The 27,364-nt window shown below is 42.0% G+C and overlaps 1 protein-coding gene across 3 annotated transcripts in view; it reads left to right on the top strand.

Moving 5' to 3' along the window:
* The window catches only part of LOC115766919, a 96,092-nt gene that overhangs the window by 19,804 nt on the left and 48,924 nt on the right, over positions 1-27,364 (top strand). For all 3 annotated transcript variants that reach the window (XM_030711002.1, XM_030711000.1, XM_030711001.1), the window contains exons 2-9: positions 1,634-2,209; positions 2,276-2,534; positions 4,089-4,308; positions 6,670-6,805; positions 8,788-9,072; positions 15,141-15,671; positions 16,398-16,594; positions 22,111-22,976. In XM_030711002.1, coding sequence (XP_030566862.1) covers positions 1,660-2,209; positions 2,276-2,534; positions 4,089-4,308; positions 6,670-6,805; positions 8,788-9,072; positions 15,141-15,671; positions 16,398-16,594; positions 22,111-22,976 — 3,044 coding nt within the window. In that variant the 5' untranslated portion in view covers positions 1,634-1,659. The remainder of the gene's footprint in view (positions 1-1,633; positions 2,210-2,275; positions 2,535-4,088; positions 4,309-6,669; positions 6,806-8,787; positions 9,073-15,140; positions 15,672-16,397; positions 16,595-22,110; positions 22,977-27,364) is intronic.

The following is a 27,364-nucleotide window of genomic DNA, read 5'->3' as shown; positions in this document are numbered from 1 at the left end:
GTTTAGCAGCCCCGCCCACACACTCACGCCCACGCCCCATTTTGGCAGCATTTAGTTCAAAGTCGAGGCGCATCATTATTTTTAGATTTTTGACAGTTTTTTCCACGACGATAAGCTACTTGTAAATCAGCTCAAGCTACGGCTTAAACTCACGCATCTTCACAGCAACTGATGTGTGTATGTGTGTGTGTGTCTTTCTCTCTGCCTGTGTGTGTGTGTGTCTTGTCACATTTCCGGCGGAAGTGTAAGCACAAAAGTTCGTTTTCGTTAAATGCCAGCAAGAAATGCAACGTCGCTTCATTTTCCCAGCCAGACATTGACTGATGATGATGAGCATGATGATGTAAATGGGATTTATAGTGCGCCATGACAATAGTAAACTGCTCAGCACACACACACACTCTAATACACACACGCCCAGGCCAAGACATTGCTGGTAACAAGTAGCTGAAATCATAAGCTGTGATAGCTTCTTTGTGCGGCTGCTGTGACGAGCCCGTAAATTGCCCCAGTGAATTTATAGTACAATTACCACAAATCTAATGAGCACATGAAACGAGAAGAGAGGGCGGGGGCTGGGGCGGGGGCGTGGCACAGACAGCGACAGCATTTTTTATGTAGCATACTTAATGGGGCTAATGAAACGCACAAGGTACGACAAAAGAAAGCAGGTGTATTAATTATGTCTGGCAGTCAAATGATCGTGACAAAAACTTGAAGAAAGCCGGAATGGCTTAGGCAAATGTGAATTTATATAAAGGCTTAATGTCTGACAGATAGGCTAGCCGGCTTGATACGGTATTGGTGATATATATTGGGAGAAATGTGCAGCTGGCAAATTTTGTCAAGAATTCTTGAAAAACAGAAAACACAATCGACACAAAATCTTATTTGTCGCTCGATTCATCCTGTGATATAGTAGTTCCTCATATACCATAATTTAACTAATAAATGCCGAAAAGAAACAAACTTTTCAAATAAGCACTTATTCTTTAACTAGATGTTATTCTAGAACTAGGTGATATATAGGTCCCATATTCATAATGCTTAGCTCTTCAAAAGAGAACAATTATGACTACATCAGCTAATTTTTCAAGAGATCTTTTCTGTAGAACTATCGGATATAGTAGTAGGATTTTCAATGAAAGGATTTTCAAAAAAGAACTTATTTTGGGAACGAATATGTCAATGTCATTTATAAGTTCTTAAGATAAAAACTTATTTTTCAACCGAATTTCCTATAGAACTAAATGATATAGTAGTCCCATATTCAAAAGATTAAGCTATTTAAAGAAGAATATATATGCTAATGTCAGTTTCAAGTTCTTCAAATCACCCAAGAGCAAGCTGCGGTAAGAATTTCAGTTTTCATTGTAGTTCTTATGCAAACTTTTTTAGACATGAATACATATTTATTTTATGGGATTAAACATGTCTTCTTCAAAACTCTTTTATGAAAAAATATATGTTTACTTTATGGAATTAAATATGTATCCTTCAGCACAATGGCTAGACTTCATATAAATAATGTTTCCTCATTTGAGGCCATTCCATTTCCTAGCTTAAGTTTTTCACTTTTCAAAGAAAACATTTATCCATAACACAGTCTAAAAGTTTTGCCATTTTCTTGCAGTCAACAGCAACACACGCAACAGCGACATGAAACTGCATATGCCAAATTTGCTGCCTCTTCTGCTGCTGCTCCTCCTAGCCAAACTAAGGCCCGTGTCGAATCTGAGCCTGTCTGTGAATGGCACCTTGGTTGGCGGCTTGGCTGATGGCAATGTCGCAGGTATTGTCAATTTACCGGCGCTCGGCGCTGGCCTAGGCGCCGCTGGCAATGGCAGCGGCAGCAGCAGCCTGCCAGGTGGTGCCAGCCAGCCAGGTGGTGCTGGTGCCGGCGCCCAGTCCAACAGCGAACCGAGCGGCAACAGCGGCGGCGGCGGCTCATTGGGCGCCAATGCGGGCAGCAGCAGCGGCGTCGGCAGCGGCAACAATTCGGCGCTAATGCAGGCGCCCAAGGAGAAGCTGTACGAGAAGTGCACCGGACCGGGTGATCCCGGTCCGTGCAAGCAATACATATACAAATGGCGCTACGAGCCGACGACCAGCGAATGCACCACATTCATTTGGGGCGGCTGCGATGGAAATCCCCAGAACCGTTTCAGCACCGAGGCCGAGTGCCTGTTCCACTGCATTGGCGGACCACGTAAGCAAATTACCTAATCCCCCCTGAACCCTCTTGCTGTCACTCAAATGTTTTGTGCTGGCGCAGACACCTTGCCGCCTTTCCTGCTGTCAACCACGCGAGAGCCGAGCACCACAGAATCCTCGCTGGCCAGCTACACGCAGAGTCCCGCCCAGACGCCGGTCGGCTATGGCGGGCATGGGGGCGGCACAACACCCGTGCCCATCGAGCAGCGCGGCCCGGAGTTGACGTTTGCGGAAACGGGCCAGGACAAGACCTTCGTGTTTGCCAAAAACAACACGTTCATCCAAATGGACGGCGACATCATACAGACATTTCAATTAAGGTGAGTGGGCGGGCCAGCGTCCAGCTGGAGTCCAGCTCGAGTCCGGGCCCTTGTCCGTCCGGAATATTGACGGCTTGCTCGGCACACTTACCTCAATTTCGTTGTGCGGCATTTTTAAAGTCTTTTGCATATTTCATGGCCCGCGAGAGAACCGCGAATCGCGCGTCATTTGCCAGATTGTTGGCCTTTCAGCTCAAAATGTGTTTGATGTACCTTAACACCAGAAAGCCAACAATTTTGCCCAAAGCTAAGAGTCCGTTTTTGATTTTCCCTGCCTTTCTTTTACGCTTCTCAAAGTTGAAAACTTGGCCAACAACTTTGTAGCACACGCAGGCCTTTTTCACATTGGACTCTACACTCAAGCAAAAATGTTTTCCAAATTTACACAAATTATCTTAAATTGGCAAGTTTTCTAAATTTTAGACAAGTTTTTAAATTTGCAAAATGTTGTAACATTAAAGTCGCACACATAGAAAAGAAAATTGCGATCAGCAGAGATTTCCATCCAGCTTCCGACCGATTAAGTGAGTTTGACGAAAACGGTGAAAAGCGTAGATTTGAGCTAAAACTTTTGGTCTGACAAACAGCCTCTCTTTTCTAGGAGGCTTCTTCAGTAAAGAATATTTACAAATTTTTGTGAACAGTTGAAAGCATAAAAAAACTAAAATGTTGAATTGACACGATTTTCACGTATTTTCCGCCCACGAGAATGGAATGCTCTAAAAGTGTATTATTCAAACATATATCAGAAATCTAAAAATGTGTGGCTTCATTCGAATAGAAGATAAATACCCTTCCCATTGTATTAAACTACATTCTTTTTTTTCGAGTCTTGTTCAATTTTGTTGAGTCGTGTCGAGTCGTGTTTCCCGCGCACGACACGACTTGTCTCTAAGACTACGTGCTTGTTTGCCTTAAAAATACGCAGCACGCGCAGCTCTAAACTTTGCCCAACTCGAACACCTGTCGTAAGTGGGTTAAATACTTGCATCTGATGTGTTGTGCAGTTGCAATTAGTAAACAGGACGCAGCTTTAACATATTTTTGCCTTAAGTGTTTTGGCAATTAAGCGTTTTAGTGCTGGCGTCCGGAAATGCCAGAGATTTGATTTTCTGCTCAATTGCAGGACCTTTGCCCGAGTTGACAGCAAATTGTAGAGACAAGTTTTGTGAGCTACTGCAAATTCAATTTGTGCAAACATTTACCATTTGCATATTAAATTAAGATCAAAATAAAAATAATATTTAAATAAAGGCCACACACACACACACACTGCAAGACATTACGACTTGTGTCCGAGTCAAATAAAATTCAAAACAATTTTTGTTGTTGCACAAAAGTTGTTATCACTGTAGTTGTTGTTGTTGTTGTTGCCTCCTTGGTCCGTGCTGGCAATTTGGGCTGTAGTTTTAATTGTAACTCATGTTGTCGCCAGCAGACAGTCAAGAGCTCAGAGCATATAAATTTAAAAGTCTGTCAGGCGCACGGCTGCATGTAAACTATTTCTGTCTCATTCTAATTCTCACTCTGTCTTCTTCTCTTTCTAATTCACAGACTTTGCCGTGAGATTTCATTTCAATTTCGCACACGACTGCCGCACGGCCTGCTCGTCTATCACAACGTTAAGAATCCGGATCGCATTAATTTGGACCCCTATGCACTCTATGTGATTGTCGAGAAGGGTCAGCTAAAGGTTGTACATGTCTTTGGCAAGCATTCAACGAGTGTCACCGTGGGCGAGAGTCTAAATCGAGATGAATGGCACAGTGTAATGGTGAGTAGCACAAGCTTCTCGGAACTGAATGCCAGTCCAGTTATCAGCTCCAGCTGCAGTTTCCAATTTAAGTTTCAGCCTTTGCCTTTGCCTTTTCCTTTGACTTTGGCTGCAACTGTTGAGAATTGCCTTGTTTTTAAGTTGTTCCCTTCTCCCACTTGAAGTTTCAACAGCTCGACGTTGGTATTGTAATTGCTGCAGTTGTAATTTGTGCTCTAGCGGACATATTAGCTGTGCCTTCTAGTTTGTCAGGCTATGCCTGTTACTGGGACTAATATAGAGTTCGATCCGTCGACAAGACTGTAGAGTTCCTTGCTGTATTACAGCCCGCCTAGAAATCAAGAAGATGCGATATTACCAAAGAGTATTCCTTAACAACAACTCTGCATATTGAGAAGAGGGTTTAAAGTGAAGCCCCACCTCCATTAATTCACTTGCCTCAATCTCGCATACTTAATCGATTTAAGCGATAACCGACTCGAACTTTCAAAGCAAATTTTTTCATACAAACGAAGTTCAAGCTGCTCGAGTCTGCAACATGTTCGAACCGTTCAATTCTGTAACATGTTCGACGTATTCGAATAAGCAACATGTTTAACCTATACGAATCTGCACATTGTTCAAGCAGCTCGAGCCTGCAACATGTACGAGCATCTCGAGTCTGCAACATGTTCGACATATTCAAACTGCAACATGTTCGAGCAGCTCGAGTCTGCAAAGTGTTAAAGCCTTAATGCTAGTTGCTATGTTAATCTTAGACAAAACATGTATGTACGATTAGCTCGAGCACAATCGAGCTTATTTGTTCGATTAAGTCGACTGCTCGATCGAGTCGCCAACTCTAACAGCTCGAGGTGCCAGAAATGACGCAAGGCTTTGGCAGCACAGGGCTTCACATAAAAAATGTCTCTTATTAAACAGCACAAGTTAAATTGTTTATTGACGCCCCTACACTCAATTAGGGTATTTGGGCTAGTCGCCTGGATATATTCTTTTTATTAACACATGCACATACCTTCATTTAGCAATTAGCAAGATTGCAATACTTGTGTTGTTGTTCTTGTTGCTGCCTGTTCTGTTGGTGTAAAACGCTTTATCAAAGTTTTATAACAAAGCAAGCTAGTTGATTTATGAACGCTCAACTTTGCTAACTCACCTACATACGGACGGGCCAGTGAATGTTAAGGACCGAGCATGGTCGAGCAACAGCATCATCATCAATAACCGGCATCATCATCATCAGCAGCAGCAGTAGCCATTTAGATCGTTGCGTGTTTTCATATTTAAAACAAACATATCCACTACTAATCACACCCATGCAGATGCTGGCACACACACACACACTCGCTCATAAATAACACGCAAATTCCTAATGAATTTCAGCTGATCCCTGCAATGTGCGCACAGCAGTTGCAATTCATTTTCGTAGATTTTTCATGCGCCACAAACAACAACAAGAACAACAGGAGTGCGCAAGTGGGGAGTGCTCGACTAGCAGATGCCCTGCAGAAGCTGTCCTTAGAATCAGTCAAGCTTCTATCTACACATAAAAAAACTCCCTTTTGCTTTGGAAAAAGGGTTCGTGTTAAGCTTCGGTGCTTATAGTCCGATCGGGCTGTAAATATAGCCGTTAAGTGTGTATAGGCAGCAAGTTGTTTTTTCTTAGAATGATTGGAGGAACAGGAGTGGGACTTAAATGTTTGGATCTGTCTACACTACCTTAGAGCTTACCGAGACCAAAACTGTTATCTCTAGCTCCGAGATATGCTTAAAAGAATAGGATTTCCATATAGATTTTTATTGATTGAAACGAAACAAGTTACCAGACTTTAAAGTAAATTTGTTCACCCCGGGCAATGGGAGAAGCTACGTTTAAAATGACACCTCTCCAGCTCCCAAAGAGTCCAAGATCAACACGGCTAGATCGCCTGATCTTTTATTATTGTTCAAGAACACATATATATCACCGCATAATACCCCTTTAACCCACGGGTTCTGGGTATAACAATACGGGCAGCAACAACAATTTATCGCCCAGCGCTTGCAACTTCAACTCTGGGCCAAAACGCATAAATTCATAAATTTTTATCATTTGTCTGTGTTTGTGTGTGTGAGTGTGCGCGCGGGCAATTGCCACGCCCACAAGCAGCAGCAGGAGCAGCATGAGCAACCAGCCAGCCAGCTAGCTGGTTTATTGGTTTTATGCTCCATATCTTTCACACCCAACTCCCACTCCATATATATATGTCTACATCTCTTCCTTTCTCTCTCTTTTCGCTCTCTCTCTCTCTCTCTCTCTCTCTCTCTCTCTTCCTCTCTCAATCTCGCTCTCTTTTGTGTGCTGTCGCGGCTGTTGCACAGGTGCGCATCGATGTCCATGGGGCAAGATTAATTGCACGCGTCGACAATAGTCAGGAGGAGGTCTATCTGAAAGGTCTGAATCACGAGTACAACTACGGCGTCTCCACGAATCTGCCATCGGTGGTCCTGGTCGGAGGTGAGTGCCAAATCAATTGTGTGCGTAAAGGTGTGTGTGTGTGTGAGTGTGTGTGTGTGTGTGTGTGTGTTTGCCTGCAAATCCCTCGCACTATATGTTTGCCACCTCTTAAAGCCGGCGCCTGAATATATGCAACGAATTTGCGGCAAGTGCAACAAACAATCGCTACATAAAAGTTAAAAAATAAAAAATAAAAACAAGAGCAAACAAGTTGTCAAAGTGCCAACGAGTTAATACCCTAGCAGATATGTGGTCGAGAAATTTATTAAAGTGAAATTTTAATTTGTTCTATAGAAGCCATATAATATAGACATACTTCTAGACTTTCGTTATCTAAAGAAAGAAAACTTTATCATTTCAACCGGTTGTTCACATAGATCTGATATGATATAGTAGATATGATATAGTAGTTCGATGCTAATGAGATTTTGCTCAAATGTGCGATGAATGGTAAAACAAGTAAATACGGAGTTCGATCACGAGATCTTCAGACAAGAACTTAATGTTCGCCCAAGATGAGAGCTATTTAATATAGTAGCCATATCCTATCTATATTACCTGCCTGAAATAAGAATCCAGATCAACGCTAGGCTCGATAAAGTTGGCTTTACATTTCTAGAGACTTAGGTTGTGGCTATAAAGACTCTACTTCTAATGCAGATTGGCAATATATATAATTTATTGAATCACAAACTCTCCTTCAAATCGCAGAGCACTTTTTTCAACATAGTTTAAATACCCTCTGCATCAAACAAAAAGTTTTGATACGGCGAATCGATAACAGAAAAATGAAAATTGCAAATCGAATTTGGCACACACAGGCACACACGCACACTCGCACACATACAGCTGCACATGCTCATTTGCTATTGAATTTAGTGTGCATTTTGCAGGTGCTGTGTGTGTGTGTGTGTGTGACTTTGAAAGCTGCTTTTGTATGCCATGCGAAAATTTAATTATTTGACGTTCCCAAAAGCTGAACAGCCGCACGGAAAAACGCATGACGAACTCATGAAGTGCACATACAATGCGCCATTGATTGCAGTCTATGACAAGAGAGGGGTGAAGAGGATTAAAGGGGAGGGGGGGAGGGTGACAACGCAACGTAGTCTGAGCTTTAACAATTGAAAATGTTTAGACAAGAAATGTTTCACAAAAGAAATATCAATTATATAATATCGATTAGATAAATAGAAAAAAGTTTGAGTTGAGTTTAATTTAAATACATAAACAAATAGGTTCTTAAGCAGATTTAGGGCTTAAAATTGTGAAACAATTTCCATGAAATTAAATCTAAACAGTTTGCTAACGAGTTTAAGCCCATGCACTAGGGGCATTCACGAGAGTTTTGGGAGAATAAATCTGATATATATTGATATTCATCTGTGAGAGAATATTCAGGAATCCTTTACTTCGGATTTTATTCGATTTAAGTCAAATCATCCTAAATAAAATGACTGCAGCTCAACAGAAGAGATTTTTCTGCAAATGAGCTATTTTTAACAGCTGTTAACTTTACATGATTGAGTTATATTAGCATAACAGCAAAGTAACATAATCTGTATATGTTAGCTTGCAGTTTTATATCTAGAATATTTGAAAATCGGGTTTTGCCACTTAAACTCTAAATATTGCCCATTGTGCAATAGACTAAACATAAATACTGTAAAAACATGGCCTCATTTGGCCGTAGACAACTTTTTTAATTAAACAATATTTAAAGCCGCCTGTGCGAACCTATCAGAACTTTCGAGCTGTAAACAAAATGTTTTCACAACATATACATTTTGGCCAGACGAACTTAAATCCGCTTGCAAATATAACGCTTTTGTTAATTAATCTTTTTTCGGATCTCTTTGTGTGTGTGTGTGTGTATGTGTGTGTTTCCAAATGTTGACCAACTATTAAGCCCTCCACCAAAACCCAAACCCGACTCAAACCCAACTCAAACCCGCTTCTAATGCCAATTTTCAAATACACAGGCCTCTCGTCCGAGGAGAAGCTGCATGGCGTCAAATATATCACCGAATCGTTTGTCGGCTGCATTCGGAATGTGGTGCTGAGCTCTGGCAAGGCGGCCTCCGATCTGCTGCCAATCGCCCCACTGGTGGCCACCAAGCACGAAAACGTCAACGAGGGCTGCTCGGACATGTGCGATTCGCGGCACAATTTGTGCTTTGTCGGCTCCCGCTGCATCAACCACTACGCGGGCATCTCCTGCGATTGCTTTGGCACCCACTACGAGGGCGAGCACTGTGACATTTACAGTAAGTACAAGCTCAGACACTCTGAGAAAAAGTAATTTAAGCTAAAGTATCTACAATTAGTTTGCACTGTGAGCCCTGTTTCTGGTTCAAACCTTCAATAGACATTTTTGTTTATCAAACAGCTTAGATTTCCATAATTAGGATACGAACTAATCGGCTGCCAGAAAATACGTTTAGATAAATGCAAAGTAGAAACTCAGGCACTCTGAGAAAAACTAACTACAACTAAAAATTTAAGAAAAGTTCGAACGAGAAGCTCTGTTTCTGGTTCAAACCTTCGATTGACACTGAGTTTTTCAAACTTAATGAAAACTTTGGTTTCTATTTTTGAATTATTCTACTGAAGGAGTTATTATTACCATAGAATCGATGTAGACTTTTAAGCTAAGCTCCACCCAAATTCGAATTCTCGAAAATATATTTAGAAAAATGGCAAGATTGGTGCTCAATTGATGTGTTCTTTGGAGCGAGAGCTCCCATCAAAAGCTTCTTAAATCAAAGCAAATATGATTCTTACTAAAGAAACTGAATAGAAATGCGAAGTTCAATGCGAAATTCAATGCGAAGTTTTTGCTTCATCTTTGAGTATTTTATGCAATTGACGAATATCTGCAACGAGAAATAAATTTTGCACAGGCTTTTTCTCTGAGTGAGCATGTGGCTGGCTGTGGCCAGACACTGTGGCAGCATGGAGCATAGGGGCCAGGCCGGCGCCATTTTGTTTTAATTATAAACTATGTTTGTTTGCTTGCGGTTAACCGCCAGCTCCACCCCCCACCGCCCGGTGAACTGCCCGAGAAGCGACAGCCCGCAGGAGTTCTAAACACGCTAATGACCTGACCATAAATTATGCAAAATAGTGTTTGACTTTTTGACTGCCGGGCAAAATGTGCGCAAAATTAGTTTGTTGAGCTTCAAATATACCAACTGGCCTTTGTCACACTCTAAACTGCCACTCCTCCCCTCTTCCTATGCGCTGTCACTCGCCAGTTTGGCAGGCATTTAGTTAATGACACAAAGCCAATTCCGTGCAGCCATAATTCCAATTAAGTCACGCGAGCCCATTAAAAATGCCAACGCCATTAAAAATTGAGCAGCTCGTTTATGTTACATTTTTTTTGCTAGACCTTATACAGGTTGAGCCCGGGCAGTTATTTAAATACTCTATATATTTAAGCTAAACGAATTCAAATTGTTGCACTGTTATTTCATGAACATTTCCTGAATGAAGCGCCGCAGTTTTACGAGTTTACTTTTTGTTTGTATATTCAGGAAGTGCATTATTTACTGAGCAGGTTTACCTAATCAGGGTTGACTGCTCTTCGCTTTTTGTTTGATAGATAGACTAATTTTATGCAAGGATGCGAACCCTAAACTTAGCCTCTCATCAATGAATAGATAATACACAATCCTTATGAAACCAAATTTTAATAACTAGCTTTATACTCACAACTAACTGAAAGATATTCCAGAGTGTGCTTTAATTTAACTCGCACCAATTAACAGCTAAGGATATAGAGGGTATCACAGAAAAGCTGCTCGGCTGCGGTCTGAAATTTTAGTTCAAATTTGCATGCAAACATTGTAGAACAACAACAAAAGCAAGAAAAAGAACAAAAATATGGAAATTCATGCGAATGTATACAAAAAATAATCGGAAAAGTTTCAAAAGTCTGCGGCACACTCTGTTCACAGACAAATAGCAGCGGAAAACAGAGTATTGAGGACTCTCAAACTGTAATTGCAAGGCATGGCTGACTCTCAAACTGTGTATGTTGTGCAAAAGCTCTGCTTACTTTGTAAGCCCAAAGGTTAATCTCGAGCTGGCAAGCGCATATGCTCAGTCTCATTTTTGTTAAACAGAGTAGAGTTGCAAAAAAGAGTAAAAACTAATGAAAACGCGAATTGAAGCAATGGACAGCTGGAAAATGCACAATTGCTGGCACGGACTAACGGCATTCGGCAGCCATTTTGGAAATGCGCTCTCTAAATGGCGTCTGTCAAGGACAAATGGCGTCGTGACGTGCGAGTTTGTCGAGCATTTACAGTTGATCACAATTACAAGCAGAGAGGCAAGGCAGATGGAGGGCTGGCAAGTGCTAGCAAATTGCACAGATGTTGTCTGCGAGCATGAACCTGGGCCCAGGCCCGGTTGTCGTTAGTTGCATGTTGCAGTTGTCAACATTTCGGTTGTACTTGCTGCTGCACCGGAAACAGTGTGTCGGGCCATTAAAAGCGTGAACCCCAGCTGCCTCGTAGGTAGAAACATGAATGTGCGACATAATCAAAAGCAGACGTTACGGTTCCTGCAATGCAATAACTAAAATGACAACCGACAACTGTCTGCCCCCTCCCCCTCCCTCTCTCAGCGAACAGCGTGAAAATCATTAGCCCAGCCATGAAGTTCTCTGCAAGAGACTGCCAGATTTTTGTTAACTTTTTTTTCTTTCGAGTGTACTCTGGTTTTTGGCAACGTCCCGCATAAGCCGTATGGCATCACAGGCCCGGCCCGGCTGTCAAACGTGGTCGCCATTCAACTCAACTTTGGTTCAGCTGTCAGCCGGCTGACAGTCGGGCTCGGCAGCTGGCAGAGCGGCCAAAAATGCAGACTGTGAAATAATGCCTGTAACGAGCTTAAAGCTGATTAACAGCTGCATGTGCAGGGCTCGACTGGCAAATACCCTGTAACTAGCTACGACTTTAGAAGACTTATGCTTAGTAGACTGTGCAGCAGCTGTTCTTCTTTTAGCCCCAACTTGACACTTGGGAAAATTCATTTTCGCTTGATAGATTCGAATATAATGCATATGGACAGACGCTGGGAGAGGCAGAGGAGCAAGAAGAGAAGACTTGCTCGAATCGACTGTAAATACTTGGCAAGCATATATGTATATATATAAATATATACTTAATCAGGTCGCAGTTGCCTCCCTCAAATCCAGTATACTGCCCTTCACACATCTCGATTGAGTGCAGGGTATATAAATGTCGTTATTATACAGACCACGGAGACTGTATCAATTTCTGTTTAAGATATACCCTTTAAATGCATGTTGACAACTCAATTTCAGCTACTGAGCTGGGCAACTCTGGCATGAAAATCCGTAGAGCAAATGTCAGTCCAAGAGATTTTTGCGGCATGCACAAGCTCGGGTGGGGGTGGCCAGGTCAAAGTTGGCCAAAGTTGTGCGTCAACATTTTGTAGCAATTCGTAATTGTGTTCATTTAGCTTTTTGTGTTGTTGCTTTCCAATTGAATTGATATCGCAAATTGTAAGGATGAGTACATTAATCTTCCGCCCGATAACCTATTCGGAGTTCGCTTCGAGGGCGCCCACGGCCCGTAGAAATCGGATGCGTGCCCATCAATTGGCCAGTGATCTGCTCCGGCACGGCAAGCAAGTAAGGGACAATCTGCCCGAAGTTCGACGGCCCACCTACGGTGAATTCAAGCATCTGGTGGGCGTCGTGCACGGTGGCAGCAGCAACCAGGCGGCTGAGACCAGACGGGTTAGGGTCTACGATAGCCTAATCGATCTGCACCGGCGGAAACTGGATCGCAGTAAGTTGAAAGACATCAAGTCGGTGCTGAATACGCGACTGGCACCAGGAACTCGCACAAACCAGTTGGACTTCAAGAACATGAACAAGGACCTGGAGATCAAGCAGGATATTTTGCGCGAGAACTTGTTGCTGCTGCGTCGCATGAACGAGATCCAGCGTGTGCAGGGTCGCGTTGACTGCTACAACAGCAGCTTGCAATTACCGCGCCAAAGTCACCTCCGAATTGTGGAGAAGGCCGCGGTGATAAGCCGTGAGAATCATCGGCTGGGCTGCCGGCTGTTGCGCGCCAAATCTAAGGTGGACTCGCATAATCCCTGGTGTAGAGCACTCTCCGTCACGATGTCCGATCCCACCGACGATTTGGTGCGCAAATATAGATCATATATGCCCGAGCCACTGCCCCAGCGGCCCGTGCACTCGCCGAAGGAGCTGCTGCGTCCGGTCATTTACTTTGATCTGGCACTGCGTCGGGGCCAGCATCTGGGCCGCATCTGCATTCAGCTCTACACAGAGGTCAGTCCGGAGGTGGTGCGGGAATTTGTGCGCCTGGCCATCGACAACAATGTCGAGGCGCACAAATTTCCGCGCATCTTTCCAGATCTGTGGATGGAGGGCGAGCTGTTGCCGCAATCACGCGACGCCCTCAAGGATCATCACGATCATCCATCACCGCTGGATGCCAGGCAGCTGAAGGGCGTTCTATCGTACTCCTGGAGCCATCGCCAGCGATTCCCCCACGGCCTGCTGCTCTACACGATTAGCTTTAAGACGTTGGCGGTGACGCCGCTTGAGCGGGTTATTTTCGGTCGGGTGCTGAGAGGCTTGCGCCTGCTCGAGGTCTGCCGGGAGTTTGGCACCAAAGGCGGCAAGCCCAGGAAGTGTATTGAGGTAGTCAAATGTGGACTGCTTTAGCAATCATGGTGGCAGCGGCGTCGTCTCCTGTGGCCTCGAAAAGTGTCCACTGAGATTTCAAAAGCTGTAGCATACTTTTCTGCGCCACTGCGCACACATTTCCGGCAAACTCCCACCATAAAAATTATAAAGTATGCCTGCATTGCGTTATCGACTGGGTTTGCCCGCCTCTCATGTGTGTTTGTGTGTGTGTGTGTGGGCGTGTGTGTGTGTGTGTGGGCGTGGGCGTGTGCGCGAATATGTGTCAGATAAGCGGACAGCATTTTGCTGTCACACAGCGGTGCGAACGACCCCAAAAAAAACGGAGAGCCCTAGAAGGTAGTGTGTCCGACTACGAGATACCCTGTACTCAGCTGCCGTTACAAACATTTCAGCTTCCTTCTATACATACACAACATAGCATAACATGCATAGCATACGTAACATACATGACATACATGACATACATGACATACATGACATACATGACATACATGACATACATGACATACATGACATACATGACATACATGACATACATGACATACATGACATACATGACATACATGACATACGTGACACACATGACATACATGACATACGTGACACACATGACATACATGACATACATGACATACATGACATACATGACTCATACATGACAAAACTGTGGCTCGTCCTGATGAATATATTTTATCTATGGGGTCAAAGCTCTCTCCTAACCCTTATACCCTTTCTGCCCATTTTCAATGAGTGCAGGGTATAAAAGCACACTACACGATTTGCACTTTCGCACTCGCCGCGAAACTGAAGAGCGATGCGGGGCGACGCGGCGAGGTGGTCTGGCTGCAGGCGGAGGAGCAGAACCGCGCATAAACGCCTAGAGGCCAGCACAGTCATGGTCCAAACAATATAATCTATTTCCGTGCCGCCACTCGACATTTTTTTGTGTGTGTATGTGTGTGTGTGTGCGTGTGTGTGTCATGCAGATAATGCAGCAAGAACAATGCCGAAAAATCCAAAAAAATAAAAAAAGAAATGTCACCGAAAAGTTGCTTAAATTTGCTTGGATTTTGCGGTAAGCTGCGAGCACGCCAAATGGCAGCCCAGCTGCAAATATGCCAACAGCTGAACTAAGTGAGAGAGTGCAAAAGTTTTAAAGGGTTTTTTGCCGAAAGCAATTTATTTGCGCCGGAAAAAGGTTGCTTGATTTGTGTGGGAAGGATATATATATATAAAAGAATATTATATATAGTATATGAATAATATGAATAAGTGAATAGATATATTATCTAAAGTGTCTAGAAACACATTTCTCTCAATCTTTCACACATCAGTTTAATCTTTAAGCTAATCAGCTCAGCCTTTGCAACTTGCGGGTTATCTCCAGATCGGATAACTGGGACAATAAAAGAAAGAAAGAAAGAAAAAAGAAAGACATTTTTCTCGCACTTAATTCTTAGCTTTACTCTCCAAGCTCAGCCCTGGCAGCCTACGGGGTATCTACAGGTCGGGCAAAAACAAATCATCTCAATTTAATTGTAATAAAATTTCCGTATTCTCTGCAGCCTAGTTCTCTTCCCTTTCTAATAAAACCCCTTCTCCCACTTCTAGCTGCCACAATTATCACGCTGCGCGGCGCCAGCTACGTTTCGTATCGCATCTACGACTGGAAGGATCGGGTGCACTCCTCGACGATACGCATCAGCCTTGTTTTTCGCACCAATTTCGATGACTCGGCGCTGTTTTATGCCAGCGGCGAATCGCTGAAGCATCAGTATATTGCCGCCGCCATTAAGAATCAATCGATTCACGTAGAAATGGACTTTGGCGACAATGTCATGTCCACGGTGCTAACGGATGACCTCACACGCGGCTACTGGCATAATCTGACCATATTGCACGAGCAGCGCACGGTGCGAATTATACTCGATCATCAGCAGAAGATTCTGGAGCTGCCGGCGACGGCTAGTGGCAATCTGTTGTTCGATCCGGAAATCTATTTTGGCGGCGGACCCGAGCTGAACAAGAAGAAGGGCCTCATCTCGCACAACAATTTCGTGGGCAGTCTCAAGTATGTCTACTACAATGACATTTCCATACTGTACGAGCTGCAGCGCGGCAATCCCAAGGTGCACTATCATGGTAAGTATTGTCAGCGCGCAGCTGAGGGCAGGATTGCAGGGGATCTATGTGAGACATGTAATATTTAAGTTCAGACAAACTGCACACCAAAAAAAACTGTTTTGATTTGTCTGCGACATGTCTGTTGATACCCTTACAGAAGATACAGCTTTTTTCTTACGTGATATGCAAAGTTCTTAGTTAAAAATAAATTGGAATTCTGAGCTCGAACGGGCTTGTAGGCCTGCTTTTAGAACATGAATGTATGCCATGAACATCAGACTACTTTCTTTACATACAAAAGAGCTTATCTTGACTGACTGTCTAAGCGACGAACCAGCAAGCGGGAAATCGCTGGTTCAATTCGTAAAATAGACAAGTGATGGAAATTTAAGCAGCTTTTGATATGCTTAAAGTTGATGAACTGACACATCTTAGCGCCGGACTGCAAAAAAGTGAAGTCGCTGGTTCAAATACAGCTGCAATTATCTAGAATAGAACGAGGTGGCAACTGGCGTGACTTTTTGTTAGAATTTCGTTATGCCGTGAATTTTCAACTTTTAACTCGAAGCAACTTCGGATAGATAAAATCACTTTCCGTGTCTTAGTAAAAAAATCTACGATCTGTCTGCAAGGGTATTTAATTTTCGGCTTACCGAAAATGTGATTTTTTTCTAGTGTTTTTTTTTTTTTTGGTTTTTTGCATTTTTAGCCTCGTATTTGAGAGTTAACATTCGCTCGTTTCAGGTGTCCTGGAGGCTGAATTCTTTGAGAACGAAGTGAATGTCATACCCATCACCTATCCCTTTGCGACATCACACATTTGGTGGCCCATAAATCACGCCCAAGAATTTAATATTAAATTCGATTTCCGCAGCAGCCGACCCGGCGCAGTGCTGGCCTACAGTGACGTCACGACCAGCGCCGGAAATGGCTTCTGGGAGGTAAGTGTGCGCTGAAGCATTCAAGCATATATTCGCCAGCTTATGAAATGCACACATCAGTGTGTGTGTCTGTGTGTAAGCTTGGGTGTGTGTGTGTGTGTGAACTGGACCAAGTTGATGTTGACGTCTACGTCGACAGCGACAGCAATGTGCAGCGTGAGCTTAAGACGACTTAGCAAACGATGTTTTGGGGCCAAGCGGAATGCAAATCAAATGTACATACGTCGGGTGTGTCTGTGTGTCTGTGTGTGTGTGTGTGTGTGTGTGTGTGTGTGAACGAGCTAAGCATGCAAAATTTCTGCAACAACATTCCCCAAAACAGTTTCTCCTCAGAGAAAAGCATCAAATGTGAAAATTAAAAGCATCAGATGTCTTTTGCCAAGGGAATCATATGCAAAATTAGCCGGGCTAGAGAAAAAAAGTTGCTTTACATTTTATTTTTTCAGCTTTTAAATACAATATACGAACACCTCCCAGCTCTATCTATCCCACTTATCCCACTTTCGACGCTTTAACTGGCTTGGAATTACAACATGCATAGCCAAGGCCATTTTCTCTGCTTTAGCAAAAGAGTCTCGCTTTTTAATTTGAAATTTAATTAACAATTTATATTGGTTATGGGCTATAAATTATGACTTAAGCTGAACCTAAAATCTAATCACTCACAATTTCTAAGAAGGTTCTCTCTAACTATCTTTCCCTCTCCCTCGCTCGCTTCTGCTTTCTGTAGATATTATCTAAGCTCGTGAACAGCCCAAAGTGATATTCCCTAGCTCGAATATCAAGCATTTGAGATCACAGTCATTTTGCAGCATATTTATTTAATCCTTCTAATAAATTGTTGCAGCTTTCATAAATGTTTCATTATTGAGTTGTGATGTTTCGTTGAGACTAAGTTCGATTAAACGGCTCACATAAATGAACTACTGACCTAATGAACTTGTTCAGTGATTTCCTCTGATTCCTCCTTCAACCACCTCGTTCAGAAACGGAATCGTTCATGATCGACTAAACCAGTTATGACCGACTGAATAATTGAACTAGTGAACAATATGGGTTCACGACTCGAAAATGAACAATTGAATGAACGAACCAACAAATTGAACTAGTAGTTTCTACTCTTATAAATATTGTCAGCATATATAAGTAGCTTTACAGAAAAACTACTTCAGCAATTGATCTATGCGTCTCTTTGCTTCTCTTTGACTCTCTCTCCCTGTCTCTCCCTCACCCTGCCTGTCACTTCAGCTCTTCTGTTTCCTTGCTGTGAATAGATTTATGACTTTGACGCAACAATTTGAATAAAAATATGATGCATTTATAACGATTGCGCAATCGAAATTGCGCAAAGCCAACGAATGCGTTGCATTGAAAAGTGCTTTATTGCTGGCCACAGAAACTGGCCTCGGCAGCTTAATGCCACTCAATGTGCAACGTGCAACGTACGCCCGAAAAGCCCACTCTAGCAGCTCAGAGCTACTTGCCACACACACACACATGTACACATGGATATGCTTGATTATGCAACTGAAGTGTGCGTGTGTGTGTGTGTGTGTTTGTTTAAATGTCAGTGGCATTTATCTATATTTAAACAAACAAACGTCCTGGCCTCGAACGTTTATTTGGTTACTTGACATTTTGGAAATTCACTAAGGGAATAAATATATACACAAAACACAAGCACACACACACACACAATACAAATGCATACGTGTGTGTGTGCATCTGCAATATTTATTTGCATTTTATTGTTGACTTTCTTGCTTTTGATTGCAAAGTCCCCCGAAAATAAACTCAAATGTCAATAGAAATGCCTCACGGCCAGATAGGGGCAGGGGCCGAAGTGTGTGTGTGTGTGTGGAGGAGGGAAGGGTATTCGAAGCTTGTGGAAAAACAAATTGCCGGCCATCTCGTTAAATGTTGTAATAGCAATGAATATTTATGCTTGAAAGCCGTTTAATTTTCCATTTGGCTTTTTGGCTTATTGAAATTGCCGAACGATTTATGTGTGGTCGCAAAATTAATACGATATTGATTGCACATATGAACAGAAAGTGTTAATAATATATATACATATATATTTTTGAGGCACAAATTGCAATTGCAAAATTTTGTGTTTTAACTATTTGTTTCAACGAAAATCCAACAACATTTTTCTTATCTATATTTCGTTTGTGAAAAACGCATCATCTGCGCATTTTATTTATTTATTTATTTATTTACTGTTTGTCGAACTGGCCACAAAATTACCACCTGCGATTTGTGCAGCGTTTAGCAAACTAATAAATTCTCTGCTGTCGCCCTACTCCTCCCCAAAAAGTAGGCAACACAAAATGTCAGCTCTTATAATTGACAGCGGGACAGCTGGGCCTATAGTATAAAAACTTTGCGCCCGCACAAATCGCAAATCGTGAATCACAAATCGAAAATCGAATTTATTGACAGTCGCGCAGCAAATGGTCGAAATAGTCAAATAGCAAAAGCAACAGCAACAACAACGAGGAGACAAGCGAGTGTGCTCTAGTGGAGCGTGCTCGACTAGCAGATGCTCTGCAACTAGCTGCCATTGAAAACATTATAGCTTCTTTCTATACACAAAAACAAACACAGACGTCTGCCCTACTGTCCTTCTTCTTCCCTTTCTTCCAGATGATGCAGGGAAAATGCCCACATGATTAACTTCGGTGCTTATAGTCCGATCTTTATATCACTTGATCTGCTTAAAAGTGGCATTAAAAGTGTGTACATGCCAAAGCGCCGAATTCCATCATTAAAAAATAGATCTTTAGGAGCATGTGGGAGGTATCAAAGAGTTAAAGTATACCTTATCTTCTTTAGATACAATACGATAACCCATATACAAGGTTTTAGATATCTAACTCTTATCGATTTTTATTAATATTACGAAAATTAAGTGAGACTTGCCTTGCTTGTCGTATAGGAGAATTTAAACTTCCAATTTTCAAGTCTGTAGCACTTCTATTTCCCGAGTTCGATCCGTACACACAGACGTACAGACAAGGAAACATGACAGAATAGTCTCAGCTCATTCTCCCGATCAAGAAAATATATATATTCTTTATAGGCTCGATGTAAGCTCTCTCTTTAATCTGTTACCTACATTTACCCTCGAAACAATCTACCCTCTTGTAACCGTTTTCCACATGCTACAAAAACCATTTGAAATATTGTCAGTGTATGTGCGAGTGGCTGTGTATGGTATTTGCTTTAAAATATAACACGCTGCCAAAAGTCTAATGAAATATGCAATAAAATTTTAGTGTTTGGCAGTTTGCATAAGCGCGACAGCAGCACAGCGCAAAAGCGCAATTCACAATAAGCAGCGGGTAAATAAAAGCAAATAAATACCGAATACGAATATGTGCAATTCCGGGCAACACGCACATGAGGGTCGGTCGTACGTCTTCAATATGAGCACACAAACAAGTTAAATTTAATTCGATTCTTCCCTTCTTTTGCACTATTTTTTGAACAACGCATGAAAGCTGTCGTATTACTCTGGGATATGGGCAAACAAATACTGACACGTTACGTGACATCAAATAAAAGAGGTTTTCATCTGCAACTCGATAAGTGAGTGAGACATTTTGGGAAACAGCTCGGTGGGTTAGACACAGAAAATGACTACTTGGTCTGATGGGAAGAAAATAAACAGCTGAATTTGGGCAAATGAGCAAAAAAAACTCTGTTCGGATCGTCAGGCTTTCTTACAAGGCATTGCAGATGCTCTGCAAGCAATAATAAGAGCCAAGCATTGTGGAAGGCACAGTTTGCAGACCCTGTCTAAAGGAGTTTGAGATGCCTGAGCACATTCTAGGAAACTGTGCGCTTTATATTAGATTGAGACAAGCTCGCTATTAAGACTCAGTCTCAGTATGTCAAAATTGAGGCTCTTAGACAGGCGATATAAGCAAGCATTTGGTTCGAAAAATATCACTAATACAAGGAGTAGAGTACAGGTACAATAGATCCAGTAGTTCGCATTGCAAGGAGTTTCGAATAATAATGATAATAGAAATAATTAACCTAGAAAGAAAATGAAGGCAACGATTAAAAAGTCTTGCGGATTTACTTCGCCTTGAATGTATTTTGAAGATATGTTAGAAGAGGCAGCATATATTGGACAACTAGAAGATATAGCTGCCATAAAGGTCGCTCGAAAATGCAGTTTATAAATGCAAAAGTTTTCTAGTCTTCAAGTCAGCCTACCAATAGTTTTCCTATGCTCCTTGCAAATAGCCAAAAGCTGTTTAACATCGGATTACTATAGCTTACCATATAGCCAGAGTTGTATGAACAAGTGTTGTTTATCAAGATATTTTGACTGAACTATACTTTTCATATGTGAAGCTAATCTTATCAAGTTTGCAATACTATATCATACAATCCCTATAGTAAGAATCGATTGAAAATTAAGATTTTTACATGAAAAACTTTGTTATTTATAAAGATATGTTGACTAGCCCGGGCATTTACTAGCTAAACTCTATCATACTCTATCATTTATCTCTATAGAAAGAATCGAACAAAACAAAAGGTTTTTGAATGTAAAAATTCTCCAAATTCAGCAAATACGTTTTACGTTCTACACTTCAGAACAGCGTTACATTTAAATACTTCAAAATTAAATAAGGTAATACAAAAAATTCTAATTTCACACACACACACACATATGCACATTGATGAAGCGTATGCGATGCACAGATAAAACACAAATTGACCCATTTGAACGGAAATTACAAAAATGCAATTAGAAGAGTTATAAACATGGCTGAAACTCTTAATGCCAGGGCTTAAATAAAGCAATATACACATAAATTATGCACAATTATACGGCTCTATTCATATAAACAGCGGGGCGTGGCGGGCAGGCAGTGAGGGTTAGCTAAAGCGTGCGTTATATTAATTCTAATGGGAATTGGGCGTGTCATAAATGGCACTAGCAGCCCCCTTCACGCCCCCATTTGACTGATTTTGTTGTTGGCTAACAATTTAACAGGCCCGCATTTGGTTTGATGCCGCTTTGATGCATTCTGTGCGACTATGCGGCGTATGCGTAATATGATTTAAGCGCCGCTAATGCACAAAGGCATTTCCCAAATTGAAATATGTGTGCGGGAGTGTGCATGAGTGCGTGTGTGTGTGTGTGTGCGTGTGTTGGAGTGTGTGTTATGTACGTGTGTATTTTGTGGGCATTTTGGCAATTTTGATTTATTTTCCAGTTTGAAGTCCAAATGCTAACAGGGGTTTTTTTTTCTCTGTGTATTTAACATGTGCTGCGTTTGCGATTGCGATGACAAAACTAATATTTGGCGACACGCTAATGCCGGGTCTTGCACCTGGACAACGTGCAACATCCGTCGCTGACAACTGCAACAACAACTAACCGAAACGAAACGCACGGCTGTCGATAACGTTGCGCCGGAAATGTAAAACTAACGGAAATTACAAAATGGCTGCCGCCAATGGGCAACCGACAACCCCCTCTCACACAGATACGCTTAAGCTCAGACAAGCTGAGCTTCGATCTGGTGCCCGATGTGAACAACAATGTGACCCACTCGACGACCATTAAAATCAATCGCGCCACCTCCTGGCACAGCGTCGAGCTGGACTATAAGCAGGGCGAAATACGATTTACGGTCGACTATCGCCATACGCTCAGCCAGATGTTTGGGCTAACCTTTAACATCGGGGACAAGCTGATCATTGGCAGCAGCCTGAAGTCGGCGGCAATGGGGCTGGTGGGCTGCATTCGCGATATCGAGATCAATGGGCATCTGATTGAGCCGCGGCATGTGGTCAAAACGGAGCGCGTTGTGGGCGAGGTGGCGCTGGACAATTGCAACTACATAGATCCGTGCAAGCGGCCAAATACATGTGAGCATGGCGGCAAATGCTTTGTGAAGGACGATCGCGTCACCTGCGACTGCAAGCACACGGGCTACATTGGCAAGAATTGCCATTTTACCAAATATCGCAAGACCTGCGAGGAGCTGGCCCTGCTGGGCTTCACCAAGTCCGATGTCTATCTGATTGACATCGATGGCAACGGCGTCTTTCCGCCCGCGCACGTCAAGTGTGACTTTCAGAGCCTGGAGAACGCCACCAAGACCATTGTCGAGCACAATCTGCCCAGCCAGGTGGATGTGCGTTCCGCCCGCGAAACCGATTTCAGCTTCAACATTCGCTACCGAGAGTTCTCACCGCACATGCTGCAGGAGCTGATCTCGCACTCGCTCTACTGCACACAGTACATCAAATATGATTGCTATCGCGCCCAGCTGGAGCTGCATTCGGCCACTTGGTTTACATCGTCGGCCAAGAATCTCACTGTCGACTTTCTCGGCAATGTCAAGAGGTAAGCGATTTTAGCTACTCAGCTGTCAGTGCGTGGCATTTTTGATTTACGTGCCACCAATTTACGCAGTGCACAGTGGGGCAAAATACTAAAATATTGCAAGCAATAATTGACGTTGTTCAACTATGAAGATGTGCTGATGAAATGCCGTTTGTTTAATTATTGAACAAAATAAGTAAATCAGTCATCTTTCCCTTAATCAAACAAAAAAATACCATTATCATTATTATCAAGTACACATATTCAAAATTCTTGCACAGTGGGCAAAAAGGGCAATAATTGGTAAAAAAAAAACCAAAAAAATTGTATGAACTTTTGCTGATGGGCATTTAGCATTTATTTTAGTATTTAGCTCATATTTGAAAATAGTTGCGCAATGGGCGGAAAAGGCAAATTATTGAATATAATAAATCAGCCTCGAGATCTTTGCCTTCGCCAAAATAGAAACCCAATGCATCTATCTTCTACATATTCTTACAAATACATGCACAGTGGGCCAAAAAGTCGAAAAGCTTATTTCGATATACCTATTATTATTTGTATAATATTTACAAACTACTTGGACAGTGGCCAAAAGCAGAGAACATATTTTAGACAGAGATATTGAATTAAGGCTTAAAGCAAATTGGGTCAATTTTTGCCTTATTGACCCACTTCCTGATTCTCGATTGAATATCTGTTAACAATACGTTCTCTTATGGGATATCCGATGACTTTTGGCTAAAGGAATATTTCTTTATATATAAAGAGTGTGCACAGTGGGCCACAAACACCAAATATTGCACCTCGTTAAATTTGAGAATAATTAACCTCAATAACCTCTCATACCTTCACTTGGTATCCTACTTATTTAATTTTATTTCGATTCCTAATCGAATTTACGTCCCTCTGAAATTTAACTCAAAATAGTTACTATCTCGGCCACTGTGCCAGCTCGGCCAATGTCCATTTCTATGCACAAATCGTTGGCTACCCCACCTAGTGCCTACTCCCCCCCCCCCCCCCCCTCCTTCCCGTGCACAGGCGGCTGCCACTCCCCTCGGTGCACCGCATGCCACACAATTAATGTTGCAGTCTATTTGCTTAACTTGTTGGTCTAGCACAGTGCATTGTGTGGCCCGTTCTGCTCCAGTGGACAACTCGCCCGCTCAGCGTGTACGTGCGGTAATCCAACAGTATAAATCCTTCATTTCAAACTGCTGGCAGTTGGGCAGCTGGGCAGTCGGTTAGTTGATAGTTGGAGGAGGCCTACTGCAGCCCCTGGATAGCCCCTCGTTGGCATTTCAAATGTAAACGAAACTTAAATTAATTGCTCGAACATGCATAATATAGGCGCCTGGGCCTACACTTAATGCTAACTGACATATTTATTCACACGGGAAGGCAGCACACAGATCTGAGGTACACACACACACACACAGACAGACAGAGAGAGAGACAAAGCTGTCTCACTTTCATAATGCTTCGATTTGCGTACATTTGTGTCAGCTGCAACAACAACTTACAACTGCAGCCCGGGTTCAACTCTCAAGCCATGTCCACAATTGTCAACTGAATGCCTCTGTGAATATGTGTGTGTGTGTGTGTGTGTGTGTGTCTGTTGCGTAATTTGTCATGCTGCTTGGCCTGCTGCCTGCCAGTATCGAGTAGCCGCCGCCGCCTGCTGCAGCTGTTGGTTCAGCTCTTGAAATTTGATTTTTCACATGTGCACAAAACTGTTGCCTACTTCTTAGCGCACGCAACCGACTGTCCCGCCCCCAGCCCAGTCCCGCCTCCTGCACAACCCATTGGCTAAGTTACGTGTGTGTGTGTGTGCGTGCGGCATTTGTTTCTATTCATTGGAGCATAACATTTTATGACGCCGAAAGCCCAACCGAATGTTGCATAAGCCGCAGCCAGCCCAGCAGCTTTAATTTTTATTGGTCGAATTAAAGCTACCCTTTCAGGCGCTTAGCAAATATTTTGCTCATTCTTTTAATGAAGGCCTTTATGGAAATGCTCAGGCTAGTTCTATAGAAATAGAGTTGACAAATTCTAAGTTAAACAAAAAAGATTATTTCATAACTTTTTTTTAACTTTTTGTAAGTGTTTTTCTAATACATTTACTGGCCCTATGATACATATATAATGCAGGCTCAAATTGAGTTAACAAAAATATTAAATATTTAATATAGTTTATATATATATATATATATTAATCGGAGGATATCTTCTGGCGTTGCTTGGATGAAATGTGTTATATTGAAAATATGAAAGTGCAAAGACGAAATCCGATAGTTTATTTAAATCGCAAATGCAAGTTCGGGCATATGGAAACCCTCTCAAAACCCTATTTTTTCCAATAAAGTAACATTTATTTTCTAATTTTAATTTCCCGGGGATTTGCCCGGGGATTCGATCCAAGCACTTTGTTCAGCCTACAGATACGTAACCTATTGCACTCTTCAATCAACTTTTCGGCTTTCATTTCTTTTCTCTATTAATTTATTATTCTCGCTATTTCTTGTGAATAACAACAAATGAATTAGACAAATCAACATTTAAAATTGCTGCTGAATTTGAACTGGCGACCTGCGGCTTGGCACTCAAACGTTTGAAAAGAATACTATTAATATTATTAATGCTTTTCCTACAAACATTGGCCAGCATTTTCCAGCAGTTAATCTAGAATTAGTTTTGATGCTTAATTTCAACCCCAATGGAAGCTTGAGTTTAAATTGAAGCTGTCCAGCTTTTGGCCTTAAGGCTGATTCTTTAGCCCAAAACAGATATAGATAGATTGATGATTCAGATACTAATATCTTTAGCATAACTTTTGAAGCAAAGTCAGGTTTACCTCAAAGTAAAACTAGAAACATTTGGCACCCCCTTGTCCCTAGCATTATGCTGGAGTGTAAGAATATAGACTTAATAAAGATTATTAATAATTGAAAAAGTTATCAACGGAATTCACTTAAAAGCTAAACAGCTATTAGCTCACATTAAAACATATATATTTTTTTATTGAAAAGCAACACGGAGCACGAAACTTGTATGCCCAACTCAATGGAAGTTCTATATATATATATCGAGGCACGAAAATATTTATGGCAAATACCAAAGTAAAACATATGAAAATACAAAATTGCAAAAGTGCGAAAACAAGAGCAAAGCATAAACACACACACACACACACAAATACAGATACACACAGTTGCAGATGTATGTGTGTGTGTGCGTGGGCATAAAAGGCTGAGTTGTATTTATGTCGGGTAAATATGTTTCCGGCTCAGCGCTAATAAGGTTTATGACTGAGCCTCGCTCATCTGTAGCCCCATCTGTGTGGGGCCATGTGTGTGCGTGTGTGTTGGTGTGTGTGCGTGTTGCCATATTGTCGAACAACTCTTTTTCAACTTTTGCTGGGTAATTTTTCTTATGGGCGGCCTTTTTAAAATGAATGACTCTGTGCACAAATTTAGTCTTTACGCCTAATTTCTTTGCAAAGCTCCAGCAGAGTTGAAAGGGTATTAGCGGGCGGGCAAGGGGCTCGGGGCATGGCTCTCCTCTAGCACTTTGACAATACATCATGCGCTGCAAAGTAGGCAACAGCTGCTGCCAGTTGGGCTTCTTTTTTATCATCCTCGGTTCGTTTCGGTCTGTGTAACTAATTTCCGCTTTTACTAAATCAATTCTGGCGCCTAAATAGCACTCGATTCTTTTAACTTGTTTTTTATTTCTTCTACTCCATTTTTTTTTTGTGCAACTGCTTTGAACGAATGGCTTTCTGCTTGGCTACAGTCTGAAATATCAAAATGCGTTTTAGCACAATTCCAAACCAAAATTTGTTAGTGTATGGGAGAGTGTGTGAGGGAGAGTGTGTGTTTATACAGTCGGGCCATAAGTCTGGGCAAAGCAACAGCAAAAAATAAAGGCAAACTGTAGCTTGCTCGACTAGCAGTTGTCCTGTAAACAGGGGATTTTTTCTTTCCAAGATTCTCCTAATAAAAAATAGTTTTAAATAACTCATGTGTTTCTTTTCCTAACCTTCTGAAACTGTCAGAGCTAACAAATGGCATTTAAGTATGTGTGTGTCCTAAAGCTCAGGACTTTGCCTCTTGAGATCTGAATATGCCGCATGATAGCCCCAATACCAAATATGGCCTCTCTGTCTATAAGCTCCTCTAATTTCTCTGCTTTAAAGTCCATCGCTGCTTATTTAAAAAGACAAAAGAAAGTATTGTTCAGGTAGAAAAGAAAGAAAAAGCTCATTTGGCATCTGGCATACAAGAATATTCCATTCCTGCCCGAGTTTAAATATATTTCTCAAGCTCGTGAAAGCATCTTTTTAGCTTATTGCAAGCTTTGACACACACGCATATACCCTTGCTTCAAGACCTTCTCATTGCGTA

This window comes from Drosophila novamexicana, unplaced genomic scaffold (genome assembly GCF_003285875.2).
Source record: "Drosophila novamexicana strain 15010-1031.04,08,12 unplaced genomic scaffold, DnovRS2.1 tig00001292-arrow-arrow-pilon, whole genome shotgun sequence".
NCBI classification, from domain to species: domain Eukaryota; kingdom Metazoa; phylum Arthropoda; class Insecta; order Diptera; family Drosophilidae; genus Drosophila; species Drosophila novamexicana.
Note: the sequence above shows the minus strand (reverse complement) of the source record. Positions and strands in the feature narration are given on the sequence as shown.